This window comes from Platichthys flesus, chromosome 5 (genome assembly GCF_949316205.1).
Source record: "Platichthys flesus chromosome 5, fPlaFle2.1, whole genome shotgun sequence".
Classification (NCBI taxonomy): Eukaryota; Metazoa; Chordata; class Actinopteri; order Pleuronectiformes; family Pleuronectidae; genus Platichthys; species Platichthys flesus.
Genome location: NC_084949.1, coordinates 8,732,836 through 8,760,382, shown reverse-complemented (window position 1 = coordinate 8,760,382; position 27,547 = coordinate 8,732,836). Strand labels below are relative to the sequence as shown.

The 27,547-nt window shown below is 41.1% G+C and overlaps 3 protein-coding genes across 5 annotated transcripts; 2 read left to right on the top strand and 1 right to left on the bottom strand.

Moving 5' to 3' along the window:
- Positions 1–534: 534 nt before the first annotated feature.
- Positions 535–4,201, bottom strand: dpcd (deleted in primary ciliary dyskinesia homolog (mouse)). The gene is made up of 7 exons (XM_062388985.1): positions 4,087–4,201; positions 3,041–3,121; positions 2,815–2,936; positions 2,553–2,686; positions 2,281–2,383; positions 1,664–1,777; positions 535–730 (listed from the first exon to the last, which is right to left on the bottom strand). The coding sequence occupies exons 1-6, from the start codon at positions 4,148–4,150 to the stop codon at positions 1,673–1,675; spliced, it is 609 nt and encodes a 202-aa protein (XP_062244969.1). The 5' UTR covers positions 4,151–4,201; the 3' UTR covers positions 535–730; positions 1,664–1,672.
- Positions 4,202–4,399: 198 nt separating this feature from the next.
- Positions 4,400–11,067, top strand: poll (polymerase (DNA directed), lambda). 2 transcript variants are annotated; one of them, XM_062388059.1, is made up of 9 exons: positions 4,400–4,450; positions 5,600–5,743; positions 5,907–6,204; positions 6,383–6,494; positions 6,941–7,279; positions 7,452–7,625; positions 8,769–8,897; positions 9,536–9,704; positions 9,794–11,067. In XM_062388059.1, the coding sequence occupies exons 2-9, from the start codon at positions 5,629–5,631 to the stop codon at positions 10,153–10,155; spliced, it is 1,698 nt and encodes a 565-aa protein (XP_062244043.1). In that variant the 5' UTR covers positions 4,400–4,450; positions 5,600–5,628; the 3' UTR covers positions 10,156–11,067. The 2 variants fall into 2 exon arrangements, with proteins under 2 accessions (XP_062244043.1, XP_062244044.1); XM_062388060.1 differs by having other exon boundaries at positions 5,600–5,746; positions 5,910–6,204.
- A 228-nt stretch (positions 11,068–11,295) lies between these two features.
- On the top strand, positions 11,296–27,312 carry wbp1lb (WW domain binding protein 1-like b). 2 transcript variants are annotated; one of them, XM_062387797.1, is made up of 4 exons: positions 11,296–11,733; positions 19,756–19,858; positions 22,145–22,306; positions 23,780–27,312. In XM_062387797.1, the coding sequence occupies exons 1-4, from the start codon at positions 11,647–11,649 to the stop codon at positions 24,616–24,618; spliced, it is 1,191 nt and encodes a 396-aa protein (XP_062243781.1). In that variant the 5' UTR covers positions 11,296–11,646; the 3' UTR covers positions 24,619–27,312. The 2 variants fall into 2 exon arrangements, with proteins under 2 accessions (XP_062243781.1, XP_062243782.1); XM_062387798.1 differs by lacking the exon at positions 11,296–11,733 and adding an exon at positions 18,123–18,256.
- The last annotated feature ends 235 nt before the right edge of the window (positions 27,313–27,547 follow it).

Genomic DNA, 27,547 nt, shown 5'->3' with positions numbered 1-27,547 from the left:
TCTCACGATCGCACACCGTAACTCTCTGATCAAATGGGCCCTTTGTGTAACCTCATATAAAAGGGCATGTTATACAATAGTGGGTTCGAATAATAACACGAGAAGGGGTCAGTTATCAAAAAGAAGCCAGTCACACAGGGAGGGGTGGGTGGTGGGGGTCGCGCGGAGGGGCTGCAGAAAAAGCACCAGGGCCTGTGTGGCAAAATGTGGCATCGGCTGAAAGAGGGGGAATGGCTGGGAAGAGGCATTCGCGAATGAAAGGGAGGCAGAAAAGAAACCCTCTTCCAAGAGGCAGTTGAGCATGACCAGCAGAGGCCAAACGACAGGGGAGGAAGAAGACCCTGAACAGAGGAATTTGGCTGCTCTCACAATGCATGAGCTGGACAACCAATTTGTTAGTTGGTGTTTGCTGCCACAGGAATTTGTTTTGACAGCAGCCCGAGTGCTAAAGACTGCAGAGCATTACAGAAAATGAGCAAAAATGAAGACCTCAGAATCATTGCTCGGTATTCGATGTAATCACTAAACATCAACTTTGTTTTTACATGTTATATTTATTTAGAGTCGACAGAAACAAGTATTGTATAAAAACAGGTAGAAAATCACTTCCCTGACGAGTGTGTGTCAGGGACTTTCTGCACGTCAGCTCCTTCAAGTCTCTCTCAAGAATTTGCAAAACAACAGGACAGGCAGCGTATGAAATGCTTTCTTGTGTTCCTGTTCTTTCCATCTGGAATAAGACAAAGCACAATGGTTAGAGAGACCTGTGGCTTTGTCTCTGCTTCTTGCACTTGCTCTCTGGGTTTGGACAAGTGGTAAAAGAAAATGCAAGGAATCACATGGCTGAGACGATCTATATTTAAATACCATTGTCTCCCTTTTTTATCCACTGTCTAAGTATTTCGGACAGCAGTTCTTAAAATGAACTTATCAAACATCGCAGTGAAGCAAGGATCTATACATTCATTTCTTTCTGTACACGTCCGGTATTCACTCAGAATTTCATTTGACAAACATGAGAGCAGACGACTTTATATTCGTCAACATTAGGCCCTTTTGTAAAACAACTCTGGAACAGTTGCCCTCATTTCTAACCTGTGTCGGTGGAGTTTTAGCTGCAGACCACTGCGTCAGAGTGACCCGCTGCTCTAATGGGAAATGGTAACACTAGTTTCAGTAATGGCCTTCAGGGTGGCCCACTACATGCAAGGAACATAAGGATATTCAGTTAACACAAATGGGTTGTGCTCGTAACAGTGACCCCGGAACAAACAGGGATGAGGCATTGTGTGTTTTGAGTGTTTTACAAGGACATCAACGAAAAGGAGGGTTGTGGGTTATGTGACCCGGCCGTCTAAATGTCTCCCAGGTAGCTTTGGTGACAAGGAGTACAAAATACATGTTGTTATTTTTTTGTGACAGAACTTAATTGGAGAAAAAACCCTCATGGTCAAATGGCAAAGTTAATAACTCTGACTGTTAGGCTGAAAAAACACATTGACCACTATTAAATGGGCAACAGTTGAGAAACATATTGAGAGAAACTAACCTATGAATAAGGCACTGAGAGATAGGGAAGAAACTCACTATAGTAACTGACTGGAAAAATGACGCTGTGTGTTTCTACTTTAAATGCAATGCAGAACTTTTCTCTCGCTCCCACCGTCACAATTCACTGAGTTTTGCAGTCGGCGTTCCCATCTCCAGTTCCCTTCAGCTTCTTCAGCTCCTTCAGTAGCTCCTGCTCAAGGGTTAAGATCTCTTTGGGCTTCTTGTACTGGATAAGGAGAGAAGAAAGAATAATTACTTCAACATTCTCCCCATCTGCCTCCTGCATATCCTCCACAGCAGCCATATCGAAAGAACATACAAAATGCAAAGCTAATAAAACAACAAAAAGGAGCAATTACTGTGGGCATAAAAAATATAAAACTTTAAATCCACATCTTGTACTCATGATTCACATAAAAGTACTTAAATAAACAAAGTGATGCTTTTATGAACATGACCAAGGTTTATATAAAATGGAAGTAACTTATGCAAGTTAGGATTATAGTTTCCAGTAGATTTATTTGGATTTTTATAAATGTAAAAAATTCTAGATTCTTTTTAAATAACTCATAATACTCAGATCATAATGTTCAGGACCCTACATTCGTCAATTTAAGTCTGAAAACAGATTTAAGAATCAAACGTTAATGTTTGCACCTTTACAATTAAAGCAAATAGTTTTACAACTGGTTTAAGTTCATTTGTATTTCATTGTAGCGTCGCACTTACGCTGACAATCAAAGTGTTGTTGGCGTGAGTGAAGCTGAGGGCAGAGCAGTCGAATGGAAGCTCGCTGCGCTCCATGTCAGGTACACTGAACTTCTTATAATACCTGCGAAGACATGCAGTCAAATGTCACTGGTCGGTCTGGAGACTGTGAAGACTAAAGTGTTGTGCACACTGCCATCTAAAGGGAGACCGTGAGGATTACATGCAGCAAGTGGTATGCATGGGAATGACAGGATGGCCAGGAAAACCCAGTGTTCTTATGTGCAGATTACTTTTTGTTTGAGGTCTTTATGATGATGCATTTCTCCGACGGCTCCACAAAAACACTGAAGACATCTTTAGGATAGGGAAGGTTACGGATTCGCCACTGAAAGCTGCTCTTTGTGTCCGTACGCATGAACACAGGCTGCGGAGACAGAAAGATAGTTAGTGAAAGAGTTCTCTCTCATACGAGCAAAAGTGAAGTGGAGAATCTGGGGCGGTTCAGAGATAATTTTAGGATGAAAATGAGAGAGAATAGGTAGAAAAACTCACATTGGAGTTGTTCTCCTTGATCACATCATCCGAAGATGCAACTGGGCTGGCAGCTGGCTCCCCTACCTCCACCTGCCATGGGCCCTGAGCTCCAAGTGTGCTTTCATTACGCCACTTTCGTACTGAAATGAACCAAAGGGTGTGTAAGACAGATACACACATGCACTCCATGCACTGTGAGATATTTAAACATGAGTTGCCCCATGCAGCTGTGTAGAACTCCTACCAATGAGCTCATCTGTTTTCAAGTCATACTCCTCAGCCATTTCTTTTCCATCTGAGAAGAGGAAGTGGATCTTCCTTTTTCCTGGAGGTGGAATTCAGAAACATATTAACATTCAGACAACAACAACAAAAAACACAATACTTGAACGTGTTTCTAGTGGAGCTCAAACAAGCTGAGCAATCGCAGTACTAACCCAGATCCTGTCAATCTTAGTCGACAGTCATTGACATATTAAACACCTTTTTTTCATTCTTTTAACATGATATTTAAACGTGGTTCAAATGAAATAAGATGTAAATACTGGATTATAATAATGTAATGTAATAATGGCAGAAAGAGACATGGACAAACACAAACTAGTGTTTCAAAGATTAGCTTCAAGTGAGCGGAGATGTTCATCAGGACTCTTATTCATGCCACAACGCTTTTCAGACATCGTTCTGTAGATTGAGAAATCGCCACCTGCTTGTTGCCAAACGACACCGATGCTGTTAGCTTACAGTGGCTAACATTAGCTCTGGAGAATGACGAGCTCTTTAAGCAAAGGGTTCCTTCCATTTGGGAGAAGTTTGGCTTAAAGTGAGGAAGACGAGTCCCTGTTATCGGTGGTTGTTCTCACCGTCCATGCAGTCAATCTTAGTCGACAGTCATTGACATACTAAACACCTTTTTTTCATTCTTTTAACATGATATTTAAACGTGGTTCAAATGAAATAAGATGTAAATACTGGATTATAATAATGTAATGTAATAATGGCAGAAAGAGACATGGACGAACACAAACTAGTGTTTCAAAGATTAGCTTCAAGTGAGCGGAGATGTTCATCAGGACTCTTATTCATGCCACAACGCTTTTCAGACATCGTTTTGCAGATTGAGAAATCGCCACCTCCTTGTTGCCAAACGACACCGATGCTGTTAGCTTACAGTGGCTAACATTAGCTCTGGAGAATGACGAGCTCTTTAAGCAAAGGGTTCCTTCCATTTGGGAGAAGTTTGGCTTAAAGTGAGGAAGACGAGTCCCTGTTATCGGTGGTTGTTCTCACCGTCCTGTATCAGAGCTGTTTTCCTCGATGCCTGTAAACTCTGAGTCCAGCTCTGCACAGCCATGTCTCCACTGAAGTCTCCGTCTCACGGGCGCACTTCCGTAACCATAGCAACCCACGTCAACACGTAACCCGACAAGTGAGATCACATATATATAAAAACATCTGTATACATGGATAATTGCTTGAATTTTTTCTGAAGATTAACCATCTACATATTGTAGTTTGTAGACTTTCAAATGATTGATTTATAATACCTAAAAAATAGGAGCTGAACGAAACCAATCAGTGACCCGGAAGTGAACTATTTGAATTAATGTCCGTCTGTCGTCGTGTCCGTTTGCATGGTTCCAGCTGAGCAGGGGTAAGAGTCCAACTGTCACATTGTTAAGATTTAAAGGTTCAAATATGGAAATGTATTCGGACCTGCTGGTATGAGTTTAACATGCTACATATATGTTGGCTGAAGAGTATAACTGAAAGAGTCTAAAGCCTGTGTTGTTTACTGTTTCTGTTAGCATAAGCTAATGTTGGCTAGCTAGGAGCAGACAGAGCACAGTTTGATTTCAGAGAGATCAGCTTTAGTGTGTGAAGCAGGATCAGCTGTCCTGCCACACAGAGCTGGTCCCCACAGCTCCCACTTGTTTCTTTAACTGGGAAAATCTGTAGCTGTATGTTCTGTGGACTGATCCATTCAGAGGAGCAGACAGAAACCAGTTTGCAGTTATGCCATTTCACGAATTCCTTCTACTCAATCACTGTAGGACATCTATGAAGTCTTCGTATTTTATTTGAGCATTCCCATGTTGTACTATGTTGTACCATTGCCCTACAATCATATTAATGAATGATTATTATAAACTATATAGTAGTAATCCTTATAATTTGATCTATGTCACTAGTTTCTGATAACTACTAAATAATAATGTACTTTTAAAATAAGTGAATTTCTTATTAAAAATATGTTCTGTATATGAGTGGCAATAGTAATAAGAGGTACAATTCTAATATTTGATGATAAAACACTCTGTTTGCATTTGATATTACTTTCAGTTTACTTTCCCATTGTAGATGAGTTATTCAGTGAAAAATCTCATATGGCACAGATTGAATGCCTAAAGCAACTTTGATTTGCTTCTCTTGTAATTTGGCACATGTAATGTTCAATATCGGATCATATGGATTGCTGGAGGTTCTGGGCTACAGCTGCATGACCACATGGGGATATTCACTCTGAAATTGTGAACTTTCAATCAGAGTTTTGTGATTTAAAAGGTTAATTTTAGAATGTTTCTTACAGCATAGTATAGTTACTGTCAAACTGTAATTTCTGCAGAATTCGAAATATTAAAAGGACACAAATAGAAGACATTAATTTTTGTTCAACCAGTCTTCCTGTGTGAGCTTGCTACACATTAGTGTGTGAAGACTATTTGGTGCTACACACACAGCCAATGTTTCAGGTATGTGGGTTGGTTTTACTTTTCTGACATTATTCTGCTTTTGGCCTCAGGCCACTGGTGCCCCCCTGTGATACACAAGATGGAGGCTCGTCATGGGATCATGAAGGCCTTCCCCAGAGTTAAAAGGGCCAAAGTACTACAGGGAAAGGATGCACCACCAGTGAAGAAGAAACCAGATGAATGTGATGCCTCAGGTTGTTATTGTGTTTGCATTTGTGTTGTATGAATAACGAAACAAATGGAATGTTGATGGATTTATTTCTAAATGTTACACTGTTACAACAGTTAACACCAAAGTAGAAGCCAGGCAATGCAACACATGTGCTCACACTAACCCGCTCCTCTCCTCTGCCACAGGAGACACTTTTAATGGAGTCACAGTGCACATCCTCCCTGCTGGAATAGGAAGTGCCAGATGTCAGATCTTTCAAAGACAAATTCAGCAGAATGGAGGACAGACAGAGAGTTCACTGTGTCCCGCTGTCACTCATGTTGTTGTAGATGACAACATGGACAGTGACAGGGCTCTGCGCCTCCTGAAAGTGGATTGTATGCCCTCTGGAGTCCAACTTGTGAAATGCACTTGGTTGAGCATGTGCATCAGTGAGAAAGAACTCCTGGATGTAGCCAACTACAGTCTTCTTTTACCCAAGAGGTAAATGAGCCATTTGTTCTTTTGTTCTAGAATTCTTATGTTTATATATCTGTGTCCTTAGATTTCTCCAGTTTATGAGGTAGACTTAAACTTAGACTAGACTAGACAGAGAGAGTGGATATACACGTGCAATCTAGTATGTCTTAAATCTTGTATCTTTTTATTTTTGTCTATTTAGAGATCCAGAAATGCAACATGAAAATATTAAAGAAGAGTTGCCGATTGTCAAACCTGCAGAATTTGTTGAACCAATGTCTCATCCAGCCAAGCAAGAGGAGACTTTAGACAAGGTAGGTTGCCAGGTCACAAGATGCTTTTCTGATATTAGTAAAATCTTTCTTCATAGCAGAGTATTTCACATTCTCCTGAATCCTCTCCCTTGCAGAAACACAGAGAGACACACACTCAGATTGTCATTGGATGCATCTGTAAACTCTGACTGGGTTCAAACAACATTCTTTAGTTTCTACAAACTGAAATGACAGGTTTAATTGCATATATAACAGGGAAGTGAGATCCCATCACAAGTGGTCAGAGGAGACACATTCTGCACGGCTTGTAATGCCATGTGTGAACAGAAGATCTCAGAGGTGACCACTTTTGATTGGATCTCTCAGGATGGATGTTAATACCAAGTCTGAACAGGGCCTTATAGAGTTAACCAGACTTACAGTAAGTTATCATGTCTCTGTGAGTTGGATTGTTAATTTAGTTTAATTTAAATTCCTGCTATTAGACTGGACCAGAAACCAAAGATGAATTGCGAGCAGAAGAAGACATCGTCTCTCATAGTGACCTGAAAGCGCTCCTCACTGGTCAGCACCCCAAAGAGGAGCTGCCTGGCCCAAGCCTCGACCCCGGTCCGGACTCTCCGGCTCAGAAGGCGGCCTCAGGAAAGTGGGTCTGTGCCCAGTCCTCTCAATCCAAAAGTAATAACTTCAACAAGCACATCACAGACAAACTAGAAGTGCTGGCCAAGGCCTACACGCACCAGGGGGACAAGTGGAGGGCGCTGGGCTACTCCAAGGCTGTCAACGCAGTGAAGAGTTACCACAAGCCTATAACATCCTATCAGGTACTGCAGTGCAGATGCTTTTATTATTATGTCGTTGGTGCTGTCAGTAATTTGTGTGGTTGTAAAATAAACTGGAGCATGTACTTTTTGGTGCATGACAGTTAAGTACACTTTTTATTGCAAGGTGTTGGAATAATTTTTTTAAATACATTTTTTTGCCCACTTCTTTCAGGAGGCTTGTCAGATTCCCGGAATCGGAAAAAAAATGGCTGACAAAATCGATGAGATTATGGAGAGTGGACATCTCCGGAAGATTGATCACATCGGGGAGGCTGTGCCAGTACTGGAGCTCTTCACTAACATTTGGGGTGCAGGAGCTAAAACCGCACAACTGTGGTACCAAAAGGTAAGACATACAAACTTGTTTGCGCATATATATATATATATATATATATATATATTTTATAGGCATGTTTATGAAATTTGTGCGTACACATATAAAGGTAGGTAAATTTACAAAAAAAGTCAAATTTTTACAGATATCACTAAATGATGTGTCAGATAAGTGAAATGTTGTGTAGATTAAAACTCTGGATCAAAACCCTCTCTGATAAATCGTCTGAATCTATAACCATTGCATACAAAAAACGTTCAGATCCCTTCACTTTCCACATTTTGATAAAACTGTTTCCCTCATCAACTTACTTTAAAAAATGACACAGTGAAAAGCACAATTTTTGAAATTGTATATTTGACAGTACTTACAGCCTCTTGGGTTCTTGGGTATTACACAACAAGCTGTGTACACCCATTCCACTCCTGCTCCGTCTTGGTGGTGTGTTAATGGTCATTGCCCTGTTGTAAGAGGAACCCCTGACCCACTGTGAAGTCCAGAACATTCTGGAAGAGGATTTCATTAAGGATATCTTTGTACTTTGCTCTGTTCAGATTTGTCCCCCTGTCACTGCTGCAGCTTTTGCTCTAATATGAATTATCGGCTATGAGAGCCTATGTTGACAGCTGTTTGTGTCATATCCAATGAACTGAATGTGCCATTGGTTTACTATCAGCAAAAATGATAATAACAAATAGTTTCAACCATAAACTGTCCCTGCTCAGTACTTACCTCATCACAGCTCTTTAAAATCCAAATGTAAGAAATCCTAAAGATTTGATCCTTTTAGGTGTTAAAAGTCTTTCTGCTTATATGGTTATCAGGTTTTCTGAAGTCTCAAATATTAATATAAATACCAGCTTCAAAATACATTTGAGTAAAGTTTAGGATTTTTTTGATTTGGAGCTTCATCAGCGGATACTTTTGCTATCTTGAAATACGTATTACAAAAAGCTGGAAAGTGTGATTTTTAGTAGATATAGTTTTGTGAAATACACCTTAAATTCCAAAGGAGTTATATATAAGGCGGGCTACACATTTTCATGGTGATTTAATGAATGAATGAAACTTTGGCAAAAAAAAGACAGGAAGCAAATTTCTAATATATAATGTGGATTTTTTTTTTAAATGTATTGTTTGATTTGTTGTTATCAGGGATTTCGCACTTTGGAGGACATCAGCACAAAAGCCCACCTGACCAACACTCAGAAAATAGGACTCAAGCACTACGATGACTTTCTGGACCGCATGCCCCGAGAAGAAGCAGGAGACATAGAGAAAGTGGTAATGCAGCTTCATTTGTCACAAAACGTACAATGTTTTGTGATGATGACTGAAATGTGTTTGATTTCATTCTCATCATTATAGCCGTGTACATAGAGATGAGATATCTCTAAAAAAGATTCCACCTTTAATCCACAGAAATTTGGATGAGTTAAAGTAGGAGAAACTTTGTAGCGGTTTTCCTTGACCGCTTGATAATGAGAAAAGCAGACCATGTTCTCACAAAGTGAAGTGAGCTTCCCAAAGGGGAAAAGTAACTCTTAAACTTGCTGCATCTTGAGGTAGCCAGATACCTGCTCGCTCTACAGCACTGAGCACAATGCTAGTTGTTTTTAGATAGTATTACTGGATTTTCTTTTTCCTTCAGAGCTGCCAGATTGAAAGCGCACGCGAGGCAGATGACTAAAGCATGTGTCCTCCCTCAGCCTTGTCAAAATTATATGTGATGCTACCTCCCAGTATTTGGCTGGGAACAGGTAAAAACATTGCTGTTCGCCAGCGGGAGGGACTCTATAAAAAAATAGAGAACATACAAATTAAACAGTGGTTGTATGTTATTGATGAGAGGATTTCAAAAAGCTAATTCGGCCTAGGTTAAGTGATGGGCACTATTTTGTGTCTCTTTTTGGTATGTGCAGGTGAGGGATGCCACCCATGCCATAGACCCAGAACTGGTGGCGATGGCCTGTGGCTCCTACCGTCGAGGAAAAGCCACATGTGGAGATGTAGACGTACTCATAACTCACCCTGATGGCAAGTCACACAAGGGCATTTTCAGCAAAGTACTACAGAGCCTCCATGACACTGGTAAGCTCCATTCTTTTTTGGTGGAAGGGATTTTCTCTTATTCGTGTGCTGGATTTCCTTCAGAGAAATTAAAACGTCCTTTCTCTCAGGGTTCTTGACAGACGACCTGGTGAGCCACGAGGAGAATGGAGAGCAGAAGAAATATATGGGTGTGTGCCGGCTGCCAGGACCCGGCCACCGCCATCGCAGGCTGGACATCATCGTCGTGCCCTACGGGGAGTTCGCCTGTGCGCTCATGTATTTCACCGGGTCGGCACACTTCAACCGCTCAATGAGAGCCATGGCAAAGACGAAAAACATGAGCTTATGTGAGCACTCGCTGAACAACGCTGTGGTGCGTCAGGGGACTTTAAAGTTGTATGGCGGCACTCCGCTTCCTACACCGACAGAGAAGGATGTTTTCAGTCTTCTAGGCATACCGTACAGGGAGCCCAATGAAAGGGACTGGTGATCATTTGTCAACCGCAATGCCATTTTGGATTTTAGAGAGAAAATAATCATGAATCAATGAGAAAAACTCAATCATGGTCAAACAACCTATTTTAAGGATATTTTTTTTGCTGCTCCACAGATTAAATTAGAGCCCTGTTTGCCTTGAATTGCAATTTTATTCACTATTATTCTCCTTTATTATAAAAAGGTTCAAGCCTAAAATCATATTTTCAACTTAACTGCATCGCTCAGGTCTGTCACGTCCAGTCCTAACACTACTGTGAATCTAATATATAAGTGAAGGGAAATTTGTTGAGGATTCCATAGCCTTTAAAAGTATTTTTTTTTAATTATAGTATGTATATACTTAGTAAGTAAATTAGTTAGTAGGTAATTTAAGTTAGTATTTTTTTGGTGGGAGTGGCTTATAGCTCACCTAGCAGGTGGATTTCAAATCCCCCCCCCCCCCCCCGCCTCTCTAAGAAAAAAATAATTGATGAATGGATAATTATTGATGAAATTCCATCAATATCAGTGTGAAATCAATATCACTTTGGAAATTCCAACTTTCAAACAAACAAATTAATAAATAAATCCTGGATCCTCCACTCTGTCCTGGTCTACTGCAAAATGGAATGTTTTCTATCTTGGTCCATTTCTCATTCTTCAAAGTTTTGTGGAAATCTGTCTGGTGATTAGTTTTCTTTTCATCATAATCCTGCTGAACAAAAAAAGCACCAACGAGCAGGAGTGAAAGCAACCTCCTTGGCTGAGATCATAATCAGCAGGTACAACTAGAGCAAAGTGGAATAATATGTGGTTTTACAAGTTGAGTGAAGTGGCTCCACAACAACATTTTAACATAGGAAGTGATCGATGGTGTATTCTTATTCTGAGTGGTGATAATAAAACGTACTGAAAGGGAACAGTCGATCCCCCTTGTGCCTTCCTTTTCTGTTTTCATCACTTACATCTTTACAAACTCCAGTCTGAATTCAAAAGACAGTTGAGTTTGAATTTAAACATCTGATCACGAGGATGGATCTGGCAGCGTTTTAAACTTTAAAGAAGAGCAAACCAGGAAGTTAACAGGGCTGCGCACTTAAAGACGCACCGACCCCTGATTGGTCAGCCTGTCCCCAATAGCGGCCCAGTCCACAAAACCAGTGTCGGTCCACGCAACAGCACGCCCGTCACGTTCCGCACATGGATCGGGGGTTGAGGTGACCACGCCACACCCTGCGTTCAGACGGAGTCAGGGCGGCTGTGCTGCCTGGGGGGGGAGCGGCTTGTGTAACAGCTGTACGAGCCAGTGGCACCGACAGCAACCAGTTGCGCCAGCACCGCGCGCCCCGCTGAAATGTCTCGTACGCAGAGGAGGCGGCGCATGCAGCGGCCTCTCAGCGCGACGAGCACCGACAACTAGTGGGGGATTACGCGGACGCAGTTTGTGTACGCCAGCGGTTACATGTTCGTGTCGCCGCCGCCGCTGTAGCCACTTGTCGGAGGAATGAGAGGCCTGTGCGGGGCTCTGGAAATGGGACTGTTCCTGCACGCTGTGGGCTCTGTCACCCCCACCGAGTCTGCAGTGGACCGGGTAAGGCTGAGCTCTTCAAAACAACGCTCCCTCACAAAGCTGCTAGCCTAGCCGCTCCCGACTTCAGCGGGGCTAAGTTAGCAAACTATCCCGCTAGAAATGTATCCGCTTATTCAGCGGCACACACGGGTCCCAGCACAGCACCTGGTCCGGGCTGTCGTGAAACATGAGCCTCAACTCGCCCCGTGCTGTCAGGGAAGGTGTTAGCACGCCTGCTAAGCTGCTATAGCTAATGCATCTAGCTGAAGTGCAGGCACAGTGAGTCAGGGCCTGGCTCTGCTTTGTTGACGGTGGAGCTCTGACATTTTCCTCAGTAAAGAGTTGCATAAACAACAAAAGCAGTTATTCAGGTATGAAGGCAGCCACACAAGTCGACTTCCCCACAGTTACAAAGTGAGCCGAGCCTTGTAATGACCGCACAGCAGCACTAGCCCAACAGAAAAGAGCTCCTCTTGTGTTTCTCAGTCAAGTTATTAGTTGTTATTGTTGCTGTGTTGACTGATCTCCTCAGAATCTCCTGGCAACTAGTAGTTCTGGTCTTTAGAGAAAAGACTGTATCAATGTGAGCATTCTGACTGGGAGTTGAGACGTCAGAAAACTTTTTACAGTCCAAACAAAACACAAACGTTCAACTCCAGAGACAATGACATTGTTTTATACGTGACTTCATAACATTTATGATGATTCACAGGCGGTTAGAAAACAACTTCACATTCAAAATGAATAAAACAAGTCAGCGACATTTTCTTTTGTCAAATGTTATCAAAGGATATTTTTGAAAATATATGTAATAACCTATATATCGTTCAACTCTCAATCGCATTTTTACATCGTTGTGGAGACCGGCAAGGGTTCCAATATGAAGTATCAGTCGCCTTAATAGGGTAAAAAAAAATATGCTTTGAGAAATCAACTAAGAGTTTGCAAAATGCTCTATCCCAAAAGGTTAAAGAAAGTGAAAAAAATGACATGCATCGGCCACCAGGTTCCAGACCAACTCCAAAATGTAATGGGTTCCTCCTTGACCCATATCTCATCTTCAATCAAGTTTTCACCAAATGGAAATCTGTACAGTTTTTATTTGGCGTGATCTCACCAACTTACAAACAAACATACAAACTAACCAATAAACAAATGGACAGGAGAGAAAAACACAAGCTCCCTGATATTGTTTGTTTCGTTTTGTATGATCACACTTGTACGTCATTTGAGTGGGTGGATTAATGTCACCAGTCAGCATCCGGTTCGGTTTCTTATCAGCATGTGACATTCATGTCAGGAATTGTCCTTGATTATTTGACCGGCAGGTGTAAAAATTGTGAAAGGCAATCCTGGTACATAACAATTCTGTCATATCATTTATCATTGATGTGTTGTACTGTAAAAAAGAAAATGTAGTACCAACCGGAAAACATACTTTAATTGGTAACACATAAATTATTATAACAGTTTTATTCAAAGTTAGCCATTTTATCAATGTTACTTTTAGCTGACCAAACTTTATTCGTTTTTCTGTTACCAATTGAAGTATTTAAAATTGGTCCAACAGTTTGTTTTTTTTCGGAGTCGCAAACAGATAAAGAATCTATTTAGTAACTACACTAGTGTGATAAGAAAATGATGACTATATTACCACAAAGCTGTAAACTACAAAGCAGGACAAGTTTATAACTGCATGTGGAAGCCCACTACATGTGGGTCTATGCTTATGTCCAGTCAGAGTGGCACGTGTTGAGAGATTCGGTAACAACACACTTCAAAGACTCCTGGATGCATCAGAAAAAAAACGTCTTTATGAGCTTGACTAATCACAATCTATCAACAATTACATAGTTCAAAAGATGATATTAATAATTACATTTAATCTAAATTTGAATCATCATTGTCATCCCCTGCACTATCGTGTTCCTTTTGACCACAAGAATGTTTAAATGCAAATTTGTATGTCCAAAGCATATCAACTATTGCTTTGCAGGGTGTTGTCTTGCCATTACTATAAATATAAGCTTTATGTTACTCTGTTTGTCCTGAAAGGCATATACGTATGCCCATAACACAGCCTGACCAGTTCCTCCATTCAAGATAAATTTGTCTTTGTTTTATCAGCAGATAACGGTTAAAATATCTCTGAAGGTTCATGCAAGTTCTGAGGTTTAAAGTTCAACTACCATTAAAGAAGCAAAAAAAAAAAAAATCCAGTTAATAATGTTATCACGTGCAGTATCATGTTCTATTTGTTATCAGTGGACACCAGCATGTTCATAAACCATTGACTGACAAACAACACTTATTTTAAGAAGACCTCATGTAGCAAATTTATGACGGGTCAGAAGTGAGTCCTGGCTGAGACAAAGGTAATATCACATGGGCCTGTGTCATATATAATATATAACATTTACATTAATCCCTATAAATCTCCACATAACACAGAGTCAGCATTATGGTAACCAGTGATAACTTTTCTCTGTCAGACATTTTGAATAGTATTATCCTAAGCAGTTTACAGGATGAAAACCGCATCATACAGTTAATTATTTGAGAAAGGTCACATTCAGATTAAGGTGTTGTATAGTTATGTTGAATCTGTTTTTGAACTCTCACTATGATGCATTATTTTTGGTTAAGATGAAGGTTTCTGTTCATCTCATGAATATATGATCAATATTTACACTCTTTGACTTATGTTTCTCCACCAAATCTTGAGGGCAATATCCAACTCTTCTAGGGATAGTTCACAGCAAAATTCAAATTCACTCATTGTATTCGCCACAGTGCCGATGAAGGGGTGGGTGAAGTGCCTGAGATCACAAAACACTTCTGGAATTTTGAGGGTAAACAGCAATGCAGCTAGGGCTGCTCGATTATGGAAAAAATCATAATCACGATTTTTTTGGACAATATCAAAATCACGATTATTTAAACGATTATTAATGTGCCCTTATTCTGAAGTCTATGCTTTATTTTTTTAATCGCTTCCGGTTCTGGTAAACACCGATGACGGCTGCGTGTCTTATTCCTCCTTGAAACCAGGATATCGGTGCCCGGTTATTCAAACCCTTAATGATGGCCACCCTAACACTCTATAACCGACTGACCGGCGCGGAGAAATGCGAGACCGGTCTGAACAGCCAGGCGGGAGGGCGCTTGAGAATAGCGGTGCGCGCCGCCGCCGCTACATGGTCTGCTGCTGCCCTCCCTGCTTTTCCACTCGCACTGTTTTTTTCACCGCCGATCACCACCCACACACAACTCACCTCCTTCACTTTACTGCTGCTTGAGAGTGAGAGGCAGTCAGCTGGGCCGCTGAATGCTTTGGGGGAAGGACTGAATTGTGCATGCGCGTTTCTTTCGGAGATTCAATTTTGATTAATCGAGCAGCCCTAGTTGCAGCAGAATCCAATGCAATTGAATTAAATGGTGACCTAGACTTCAGATGTTATAAATCAACAGAAAAAAACACTACATGCCTCCATACTGCTTCTGTGGTGTCACCCAAGTGTCTGCAAGCCCCGACATTCATATTCAACTCTAAACCAGGATACTTGCATTGTGTTTTTAGCCTCAATGTCCTCTGATAGCTTCCTACGAGGTGCATTCACAGACCCTCAGACACACCATCGTCTGGCTATGTCCGCAGTCTTGGCCACTTCCAGTGGACTGTTAGGCTTAAAACGTTGTGTTAATGACCTTGTTTCGAGTCGAATGTGAATGTCGGCTGCTGACATTTGGATGACGCCGGGTTCACACCGGACGCGGAAGCGACGCCGAGGCGAGGCGTCAGCGCTAATCCCTAGAGCGCCGGCGCTTGGCTGTTCACACCGGGCGCGGTAGCGACACCGAAGTGCCGCTGTTATCAGCCTGCAGTCAAAACGTCATTTAATTTTTTTTCAAGCATATACTTACTTGTTGCTCCAACATTAACTGCAACAGCGTCCTAACATGTGTCATTTTAAGTTTGTTCTTTACAACATGTTCCGAGGATCATACAACTCACTGGACTTCTCCACTTCAATGTCAATGTCTTTAATGTCATCCATGTTGAAGAACTTCTCAGCTGTTTGCTCCGTTAAATGTCGGGTGTCGAGGGTAAATTACGTATTCTCCACTCGAGCTTATGTGGAGAATACGTAGACCCCTCTCTCTCTCTCTTTTTTCTTTATGACTGCTTGTGTGGCTGTAGTGGATGGGCACAGGGGGACATTTAATAATGTGGTCGGTAAAATTAAAACTCCTGGACAACAGAAGGTGAATACAAAGTATGGGATGTATATTTGAATATTTATATCATATAAAATATGTCGTCAATATCGTTTAAAATCATTTTTCAGTGTGTTTCCTCGTGCGATACGCTTGCGTCAAGCGGAAAAAATAGACTCAACGCCGAAACGATCGCTGCACGGCGCAAGGCAGCAGCGGCGCAACACTACGCTTCAGCGTCCGGTGTGTTCAGCACAACGATTTAACATGGGAGGGGATGGGAGCCAGAGGCTTGGCGCTGCGCTTACGCCTCGCTTCGGCATCGCTTCCGCGTCCGGTGTGAATCCGGCGTGACACAAGCAGTATGGAGGCATGTTATGTTTTTTCTGTTTTATTACTTCTGATGTTAAGGTCACCATTGACTTCAATTGTATTGGATTCTGCTGCAACAAAGTTTACCCCTGAGACTCCAGAAGGGTTGTGTGGACTCAAACACTTCACCAAACCCTCCATCGACATAGTGCTGGGTAGATTATGAGTGAATTGTCTGTAACCTATCCCTTTAAGCTGCTGAATGCTCCACTGTGTCCACTGGGGAGTGTAGGACATGCAAAGTTCATGCATCCAATGTTCTGCTTGACCTGCCTGAAGCCTCTTGTTTCAGCCTCACTGGCAACGTTAGTGATAAGATCGTAGTTATTCAATAGTTACAGCTGGAGTTTGTCTTCGTCTTCGTCTTGAAGCTTTATCCGCTGGCAAACAAACTGCATTTTCCTAACCATGAGATAACGTTTATCAGCTCACACAACCTTGTTCAACTCTACTTCTCAGCTGTTGCTATGTGGGAATGTACAGTTTTAGTGACTGTGACAAATATGCCAGCAGTTTTTTTTTGTCCCAAACAACCTTGATGTCTATGAAAGAGCACCTTCCTTTGTCACAGGACAGGATAATAGAGAAGGGGTCAGCAGGTTCTCTTTGTGCATCGGCTAACCTGCCTGCTCCTACGGACTGCTGATAAGGGGATCAGCTCTCGCGTTGTGGTCAAGACTAAGAACTGTAGCCACTTATCTCCAGCAGCAGTATTCGATAGTCACCAAGGGATTATTGAGCTGTTCTCACTGTCTGCACGTTTCAACAGCTTCTCATTATTGAGGCTGATTATTTTCTAATGCAACAATGATTTCTGGGAACGTTACCAAACCCGCTTTTAATGTGGCGGTGCAACATGACAGGGGTGGATGGTTTGTTTAGTTTAAGTGCACATGCGCCAACTTTGTATTCTGCGTGTGGCGGTTGCTCCTGTTCTTTCTCGTAAGCAAATTTCTGTGAGGTGAACATTGAAGTTGTTCTGATTGGTGGGGAGACAGAGGAATCTGGTTTGTCTAGATTCTTATCTTGGTCATGGTCTGTCAGGAGACGTAAACACAAACGGATAGAAATGGTTTCTGATGACCTACATCTTTTTCAGGTTCAGATATTTGATGATTGAATGTCACTTATCCAGTAGCAGAGGTTGTTTTGAGTCCCATTTGTGTTAAAGATTTTTTGTGTCAAATCCAGACCTCTTTCAATTCTCTCTTACGCAGCACTGACTGAAAAACCAAACACACTCTCAAAATCTCTATCAAATTGCAAAGGGGTCTATGCCAACCCAGTGGAGAGCATATGGTGCAGAATAGTTAGCGAGCCAATGAAAACAATTGTCAGAAAAGCTATCAGAAAACAATAGGAGGAACAGAACATTTCATGTTAATTACACGGAAAATTAAATCCCTCTGTCAGTCTGGGGTTTTGAAAAAAATCTTGTTGACAAAGCTGAAAACAGCTGATGAGAAATGATTCATCTGTCAGGAGTAGAGAGGTTGCAGCCACATTTCATTTCAGCCCTTTGGTTTGTGCTGAGCCTGTGTGTCCCTTGTCAGTAATCTTTCCTCTGTTAAGGCTCCATGTTTGACTCTCTCACAGATTTTCTCCACGTTTCCCTCACTGCCAAACACTTTGCAAAAAACTGTCTCACCACTGCGTACGCCTTATTATCACACGGCCCAGGCCCAGTTAGGAGCCCGCTCTCAACTGCTGGTTGGAAATTTCCGTAGAGCAATCCGCGTCGTCCACTGTTTTGGCCTGGGTGGGTGTGGGGTGAGGGGGTGTGTTTGTGTGTGGGTGTGTATGGGTATAGGGTGGACGGACGGAGAGGGAGGGAGAGAGAGAGTGAGTGAGAGTGTTCGAGAGCTGTTTGACTTTTTTCTTCTATGGTACAATGAGCTGAGAGGTGGAGAAGACCTGGATCATCATAATGCCTCTCAATCTGGGACCTGCACTGGTAATCTATATAAATAATATAAATAAAATACATAGAAGGATCATGAAGAGAATCTAGAGGAAAAACGTGCAAAGGATATTGCAGGAAAAATCCACAAACATTTCCCAGGAGAGGATTTTCGTTACACACAGTTGTCTCTATATGCTGATGTGTCTGATGTTATTCTCTTCTAGCCTGTGTGCTTCTTTTTACAGGTATGACATTAGTGTGTTAAAGTGGTAACGTTTGACCAGGCAGAGCTTCTAAAGTTTGGTCTTGGACAGTTAAAACATGCAGCGGACTGTTGGACCAGAGACAAATGCCTTATTGAATTTCGATGAAAGTGGACCGTTGTGCCGAGCTTCTTCTGACTGTGTGTCCGATCTTTGGGAACATGCTGAGTAGTTTTGTGCTGGCTGCGATTCAAACATTTGCACTTGATATGGGCCATGAACGCCGATGCAATTCTAGTAGCTTACAGGGACTTGTTTACTCCAGATTCATTGCTAAGTATAAATGTTTGCGACTAGATATCTGCAGTGTTATTATTCTAAATTGAAGACCAAGGGCAGAGTGTAAAAAAATGAATAGTGTCCTACTTTTATGCTACATATTAATGTTACACGTGATGCAATATACACTAATCTTCATAGGATACCCTTTATTTTGTAGTTTGTGTTTAAGAAATCTACACACTTCAATTCAGAAAAGAGAGTTACCCCTTTGTTATCCCTAGCTTGGAGTAATATTTCCGTTTACGTTATGCAACAGTTGTGTACATCAGCAGCACACAAATTATGCATACTGGCTTTATTTAGGAATAACGTGCGTTAGTGTTATCTGTTTTGAAATTCTATATATGGAACTGGAACATGGGACTGGGGCATGATTCAGAGGACTGGAGAACAACATAAATCATGAACTAGCTCCATAACAAAGTAAAGGCTTCTTGCATAAAAGGCATTTGAAATGTCAATGTAGGAAAACATGGGTAAAAATGATAAAATCCCTTAACCCTCGTCGAGACTGAGGAAAAACCACAATAAAACCCTTTTAAAGCACAGAGAGAGAGAGCTGCATCTGAGGGGATCCCTCTCCCAGGATGGTTGGAGGTTCAATAGGTGTGTTGGGCAACAGAGCACATCAACAAAATAACAATATTAACAACATTCATGAGCGACTACGATTTTCACCATAAATGGAGAGGTGTATCAATATCTCTTTAACAACAGGTCCAATCAATTATTCTTTTATTCTCTTTTTAGTTAGCAGTTTGGAGATATTTTGCACTTGCAATGCAAACACATTCCTCAGCTAAAAACTATCCCAGTATCTTCCACACAGTGAGGCTCACAGCTGAGTCTCATTGGTTGTAAGAAACAACATGGATTCTCGCTATTGGCATGTTTTAAGGCTCTGGTTTTATACCATTGCACATTGTGACCAAATACATTTTCTGTGTAATTGCAGGTAATTTATTCCTTTTTAAAGTGACAGTTCCTCTTCTGTCCATCTTGTAGAGTCTGCTGCACTGTGAAGGCGTTAATAACCAGAGCTACATCTGTGAGTCGGGACACTGCTGCGGAGAGTCTCAGTGCTGCAGCTACTACTATGAGCTCTGGTGTAAGTGTCTCATTCTTATACATTTTACTTTTTTCTTTACGTCTTCATGCTCAACATTATTTGATAGGTTCTAAGACACATTTTTTCTTTTTCATGTTAAAATACTATGCTGTAATATTAGTGGTTCACCGTTGATCAGGAGGAATAGACTTTATAATTGGACAGAGGGAGGAAATACAGAGTTGCATCTTTTTCTAAAGATTAAAAGAGGAGCTGAGAGCAGATAATGTGACAGCCACTCAACCACAATGTTAAAGCCCAATTCTGATATCTTTCAACCTTTCCTACAAAAGTTCTAATGCAAAGCTGTGTGTATTAGGGAAGTCAGCATGAGCCTCATATCATTTCAAATGAACATTCATCTTTTCAATCTCTTGTCTCCGACGCTGCCCAGCAGTAAAGGGATTGAAGCCACCTGGAATGGCCACTATACTAACTTTAAGGGCTCTAAATCAGGTTGCAGGTGGACCTTACCTTGGACCCTGCATACACCATATGCCACACACTCATTCTTTTAGGCTGACTGAGGAATAGGTTGGCACCCATTAGGAAAAAGCTAAATGCACATGTTTTTGAAGGGCAAGTCATCTCACAGGTGGTGAATGGTATTTATCCAAAACGGAGTAAATAGACAAGGTCAAACTGATTTCCATGAGAGTTGCTGTTTTGAACGTCATTATCAACCTAAATGTATTCCACAACTTCTCCTTCACATTACCCAGCAATGGTTTGAGGTGTTCTATTTACAGTAACAATTTACAGACTGCAGAGAAAATAGTCAAACCCGTACATTAATACCAGAGCTGAATTAATGTATCAGGTATTCTGATCTTCCAGCAAAATATTTCAGCTGCATTGTGTCTGTGGTAATGTTGTGCAACAAAGAACAACATGTTGCAGTTTCGAAAAGCCAAAAAAAAAACACGTGTGTTAAATCTTGTGGAATTGGTTGATCATGATGTTCAGTACTGAGCTCAATATTTTGTAGTTTACATTCTTATTTCTCCGAGACACAGGCCTACTTGCTGTGTTGTCCTTGAAGAGGCGTTCTCCACATTTCATTGTTGATGTAATGACGTGTGTATCTCAGACACACAGAAAACACAAACTGACTGTTTTTTTAAGCTTCACTCAGTTTTGGTTCCCTGCTGCTGTTTAGACTCTAGACAGTACAGGTTCACAAATAATTATTTAGAAGAAATGTTTAACTTCATGTCACAATAAAAAACACAATGATCTTTAAGAGACACATTGCGCTGGCATGTTTTGTTGTTATCATCATTATTAGTACACATTCTTAATATATATAATATGAAATTATTTTTTTTATATATATATATATTTATTTTCCACTGGCTTTGGCAGAAATAATCATGAATCATGAGGTCATCATTAAGAGATAAAAGCTAATCACTGTGGCCTGACATGAACTGTAGTCTGGACATTTCCCTGAAATTTTCCATATGTCCCGAATCAGTTGCTCCCGACATTGTCTGGAACTTTTTCTGCCAGCTCCCTAGCAAAATGTCCGGAAAAATCAGCGATCCCATGTGGGAGTATACCAGGAAAATGTCTAGAAAGTTCAAAGCCGGCGAGTGGGAGCCTGGATGAAGTTTAAAACACACGATGGACACATAACAGAGAAAGGAAAAAAAAAGTACATGAAACTCACTCTGAAAAAGAGGCGCTACAGTTAGAAGACAAAGATGTCAGCTTGGAAAGAAAACGACGGGCTGAGCCAGTGTCACTGAATTGTGAACAGAAACACATTGAGTGTAAACGTGGTATACAGTGGAATTTATAAATCATGTCATGCCGGAACCAATTTTCTGGACAGTTTGCAGAGTAAATGTCTGAAAACGGCTCAAGCTTACGAAACAGTTATATGGTGCAATAGCTTATACATACACTACTCAAAAAAGACTGATTATTATTCAATTTTTAAAATACATCCAACTAAATCATACAAATAATAATAGGGAATAGCATTAAATTCTTTCTTCAAATCCATAGTGCAGTACGGACAATATAAAGGCATGTGAATGTTTCACAATGTGAGAACCAGATGTTGGCTGGGTTGGCTCGGCAGTGGTATGTTTGTGCTAACAGCGGGGACTTTGTTACATCACCACATGCTACAGGGAACCATGCATATTATCGAGCACAGTTTTTCCTGTGTTAACGTGATGTTAACCATGTGAGTTAAAAATATTAATGGATAACACAATCAAAAATCGTTGCTCCACTTTAAATACAACATGTCTGTGTTTGTTCTTCTGACCGTAGGGTTTTGGTTGGTGTGGGCGATCATCTTCATTTTGAGCTGCTGCTGCGTGTGCCACCATCGCCGCACCAAGCACCGGCTGCAGCAGCAACAACGGCAGCACGAGATCAACCTCATCGCTTACCGTGAAGCACACAACTACCCCGCTGTGCCCTTCTACTTCAGTAAGGGCTACCACTGGCACTTGAATCTGTTCATATTTGTATCTTGTACATATATATGTTAAGTCTCCTTATGATTGCTGTCAGCAACTACTCAGATTTGAGCATTTAAAGCTGCAGTTTCAAACAATGTATGAAACTATTGTGTTTAATGTGAAACAGGTTGCTTATGATGACAAGCCCACAGAGCACTCTGCAGCTTCTCTCAGCCTGAAGAGTATTTTATTGTCTTTCTGCCCATTGTTTTGTTTTAACTGCCTTCAACTTCAAAATTCTGGTTCAAACCCGTGTTTTGATTTTCTTTATATTTTACTTACTGTAAGACATGTTGTTCGTGGTAGGTTACTAGGTTTAAATATCACCAGCAAATACAATAGGTTCAGTCCAACAGATCTATTTCCAAACATGTCAAATTGTGATCAGACCAGTCAAAAGCAGAGAAAAACTTAAAAAGCTAGTCGGTGAACAAATCTGAGTACTTAGATCCAAATATCTCAATCTGGAGATGGTGCTGATCAAAACATTGAGGAGAGTGAAACTCGACTCCAGAAGAATGCTGAGGCTTTTCCCTCTGGTGATGTGTAAAGAGCCGTCTCTTTGCTGTCTTAAAGGGATAGTGCACCGAAAATTAAAACTCACAACATTTGATGCATGAACTCTGTGTTTATCCTAAATCTTCCAGTACCAATCCAAGTTTTCTCACTTCATTCAGTGATCAAGTCTGTTGGTCAAAATAATTTAAGTAAAATCAATACAATATTCATCTGTGGTCTATATGAGTGGATTTTAATTACCCTTAAAAGTAAATACAGAAAAAACAATAAGCCTCCCAGTAGAAGGGAGGTCATAGAACACTACACCTTTGAGGCCAACATTTCAGCTAGGCTCAGTCAGCTGATTGCTTTACTGTAAACAAACGAATCACCACTGTGAACACACTATCCTGATACAAACTTTCATTTCAGTCCAGTACATGTCTGCAGATAATGTGTATATAAAATGACTGGACCTCTGTTTCATTGTTTCTGTGTGAAGCTCCGTCAATATTTTTTCACTGACATTGAACTGAGGAATATGACACTAGTGACTAGCAAAGTCAGTGGCTCCTGACTCAAATGTAATGTTTGCACTGAGATCCATCCCTGGGTTCACACAGCGTCAGAACCTTCCCTGTTTGCATGCCCCAGTTTTCAGGAAGAGGCAAGCATTTCTCTCTTGGTACCTTGCCAGTGTTGCAACACCATCTCGCTTGGAGCTGAAACAGGCCTCGGCACAGAATGAACCAGAAATTTACTTTGTTTTTCCACAAAGTGGTTTAGAAACTTCAGTAAGGTCACATTGACATTTTCACAAGTCAGACAGTGGTGTTTTTTTCAAGAAAGAGTGACTCATAATTCTTGCTCACCTGGTATTGTCAGTGCAGATGCAAATTAATGTTTTTCCTACTTAACACTGTTTTTTCCATCCTCCCTTTAGGGTTTCTGCCAAACTACCTCCTACCTGACTATGAGGAGGTTGTCAATAGACCACCAACTCCTCCCCCTCCCTACAGTGCCTTACACACAGGCCCATCCTCAGTGGCTTCTTGTCCCCTGGCCTCTGAGCCGCAGGAGGGACACTGTCCAGCCATCCAGCCTACTCCACTGCCCCAGGTCTCTGAAAGTCTGTGTTGCAGACCCAGCACAGAGGAAGCACAACCTCCAACTTCAGACTTTAGGCCAAAGCCTGACAGCAAGCCCATGCAGACTCCACAAGATTCAGGCGTGATACTCCTCTCAGATGGGCTCAGTAGGGAGGCAATCACCAGCCAGGAGAAAAGAAGCGGAGATGTGGAAGAGTCTTGCAAGGACCCCCTGCTGAAGGACCTGTCAGAGGGTTGCGCTGAGGACAAAGATCGTCTCCCCAATGGAAGGAGGCGGCGATTCACAGGGGACTCTGGGATTGAGGTGTGTGTGTGCAGCACACGTGGGAGCGGCAGTTGCAGTGGAGTAGGAGGGACGGGCCAGGAAGGCAAAGAGTTGAGGGAGCTGGAGAGCCTTCTTGGGCGCGAGGGACATGGCGACAACGATGAGGAGGAGGGGGAAGATGCGGGCGACTTCTGTGACAGCTGCGGTCATCGGGCCTCCTTCAGCGTGGAGGAGGAGCAGGTGCTGGGTGGGCTGGAGAGGCCGGCTGCTCGTGGACCTTCAGGATCTCCTGAGGCGGCTCAGCAGATAGGCAGCGGCTCGCTCCACCCTCCTGTGTGCCTCCTCCTTCACACCATCAACGAGCAGGAGGGGCCACACCACAACACAAGCACTGAGCCCCAGGGCTGAAACACAGCTGACACAGTGTTGTTAGGACAGGATATAGAGGCACGTGCTTTTGTATTTAAGTGTATTGTCTAAATGCTTTCTGAGTGAGTATTTTTATGAATGTGTGCATCTTAGATAAAACGGGTGTGGAGGAAGTGGAATCTCAACTGAAGCGAGTGAGATCTGGAAAAGTGGCCTTAACCTGTGTATGTTGGGTTAGTGGGGCCGTAAAAGCCCTCTAACAGCCTGTGGCAATTGAGACTTCTCACTCTGCTCTCAAACACAAAGTCTGTCAGATGTCCGTCTCATACAATGGAGTCTACTGACAGTCAAAGACTTGATAGCCGAAGCTGTGATGTCAGAACAGGATGTTCACTGCCTAGGATGAACAGAGCTCCTCCTCAATGGGTGCTTGTAACAGTTCTGCAAAGCCGCTCTTTCCGTTATAATAAAAAGAAAAAAAAACACACCCAGCAGGGACATTTTGAGGGAGTGGAATGTGGAAGTACCACAGTGTGTTTTTTATGCAATCCGATACTGTACAGGGACACCTGAACAAGACTGCGTGGGACGTCCTGTTATTCTCATGCTTCTAAAGTGCTTTGTTGGCGATTTAAAAACCGCTTTGCCTTGTTCTCATTTTGTTGTTCCTTATCTTCCCTGCTAGCGATAGTGTAAGTGCATTAACAGATCTTTATGTGAGCAGTTCCTATTTTGCACAAAATGTATTTAGCTATATATATATGGAAAAAAAAAAGTCAAGACAACTGTTTTTTTTTTTCATAACCTAAAAGTCTTAAAGGACCGATATGAAAGTTTGGCGTTTGGCTACATCTCCAACATTGGTGTTATCAGCTGTCTACTTAGCAGCGAAAAGTGGAAAGCAGAGCGAATGTGAACTCTTCATTTGCCTCTATTTCTGTCACTTCATCTTCTGTTAGCGAGTCACCTTTAGCGTCCAGCCTGCTCTGAAAAAGTGGTGCTGCTCAGAGGGCATTGTATGGCCTTTTTTTTTTTTTTCATGTAAATGCAGCAATTGCTAAACCACCAACAAACCGGGGCAGAAAAAACATACATATAGCACCTTTAGTTTCTTAGGGTTTTGTTGCCACATCTGTAGGAAATTGACTTCTGTAAATTGTTTGTATACAATCATTTTAAAACATGATTTAATGAATGTTTGTAGTATGTGCCTACCCCAAAACATGCAGAATGTTGATGAACGATTAGCCTCACTGAAAGTGAGAGATTGTCAGCAATCAGGTACTAAAACCAAGAAAAGAATGTTAAGCTTCAGAGATTATAACTGAGATGGGCAACATCAGACCTCAAACTTTTGTGTCAGTCACGTCAATAGATCACCAGCTTCACAGTATAAAAACAAAGATTCACAATCTTAATGTTTCATATCAGCTCAATCGCTACCATTCTCCACTCCTAGTATCCATTGATTGAACATATCTTATAGTTTCCAGTTAAAGAACTTTACCCAAAAGTGATTGATTCTGTAAGTCTTTTCTTTGTTTGTATAGGACAGAAAATTCCCCATTTAAATTGTACACAAAACGTGCATTCAACCACTCGTGGTAAAATACACATTTTCTTTCAACAGCTGCAGTCAGGTGTGTGGGGAAAGAAAAACCTCTGTGGCAAGTGAACAGAGAAAATGTATGTAGTTTAGATAAATTCATAAATAAGTGATTAGTGAACCATAAAAGATAATACATCACCATATGAGTGCCAAAATTAATTTGAAACAATAATCAAAAGTTAATTATAATGAAAGCATTTTCACTAGAAAACCAGTCGCTTGAATGTTTTAAAACGAACCTCCAAATCCAAACATCCCAAGATGATAATCGTTTGTCATCGATACACAAATTGTGATTAATGACAGATATGCACATGAAACATGAATTGCTCACAGAGGAGAAAGTGGGTGTGATGTGTGAATATTTCACAAAGTAACTTTTTGTTTGCCCATGAACAGGATCTGGTGACTCTAAATGCTGTTGTGCTGCAGCAATGTCGTTTCAAAGACTTAACGATATTGTGATGTCTGCAAAGCACAAATGTGTAGGTCTCTCAGATTTATACTAAATATACCATGAAACAATCAAACGCAAGGTGTCTCCCAAAAGCGCTGGGCGCAAGATAAAAAAAACTAACATCACTTTCTGTAATGATAGTGAGATGACTGAATTTTACTCATCGAAGCCTGAACACAATTTAAAGTGCTTTATATGCTTTTTGTGACCTAGAAAATCCAATTGTAGTACATGTAGTACAAAGATGAGCTATTTTTCATATCGGCTGAATCCTTTAAAAAATATTCTAACTGTATAAAAATTTCAAAACCACTTTATATTGAGGACAATATTCTGTAACATGTTTGTGAACCAAAATAGTTGCTTTCATCATTTTTATGGAATCAGTAGCTTTATGTTATGGACAGATTTTCTTTTGTCATTGTGGGTATTATTAGTGTTATTAATATTATTCTTCTGTTTGAGAAAAGATGTGTGAAGGGTACATGTGACTAACAATACACTAGACGAGTCTGATAACAAGATCAGGGGCATCTCGCCAAAGACACTTTTTCTTTCTTTACCAGTGTGTAAGGTGGTTTTGCACATATTATTTGAATGTTCTGATCATAAGCCATTAATTACGAAGATGGACATATGTTTAATAAACATACTCTTTTAAATTCAAGCTGGCAGTTGTGTCTTTGTGGCTCTTTCATCAGACATTTCAAACATTACAGAGATGGTTTATTGTTTCTCTAGTCAAGTCCAAGTCAATTTATATATAAAGCACGTTTAAAAATAACATAGCTAAAAGGGTAGATGCAATATAAGATAGAACAAGCAGCCAATAAGAACACTGTAAGACATTGAATGAGGTATAATGTGAGGTAATACCTACAGTGAATTTATTACCTATTAAC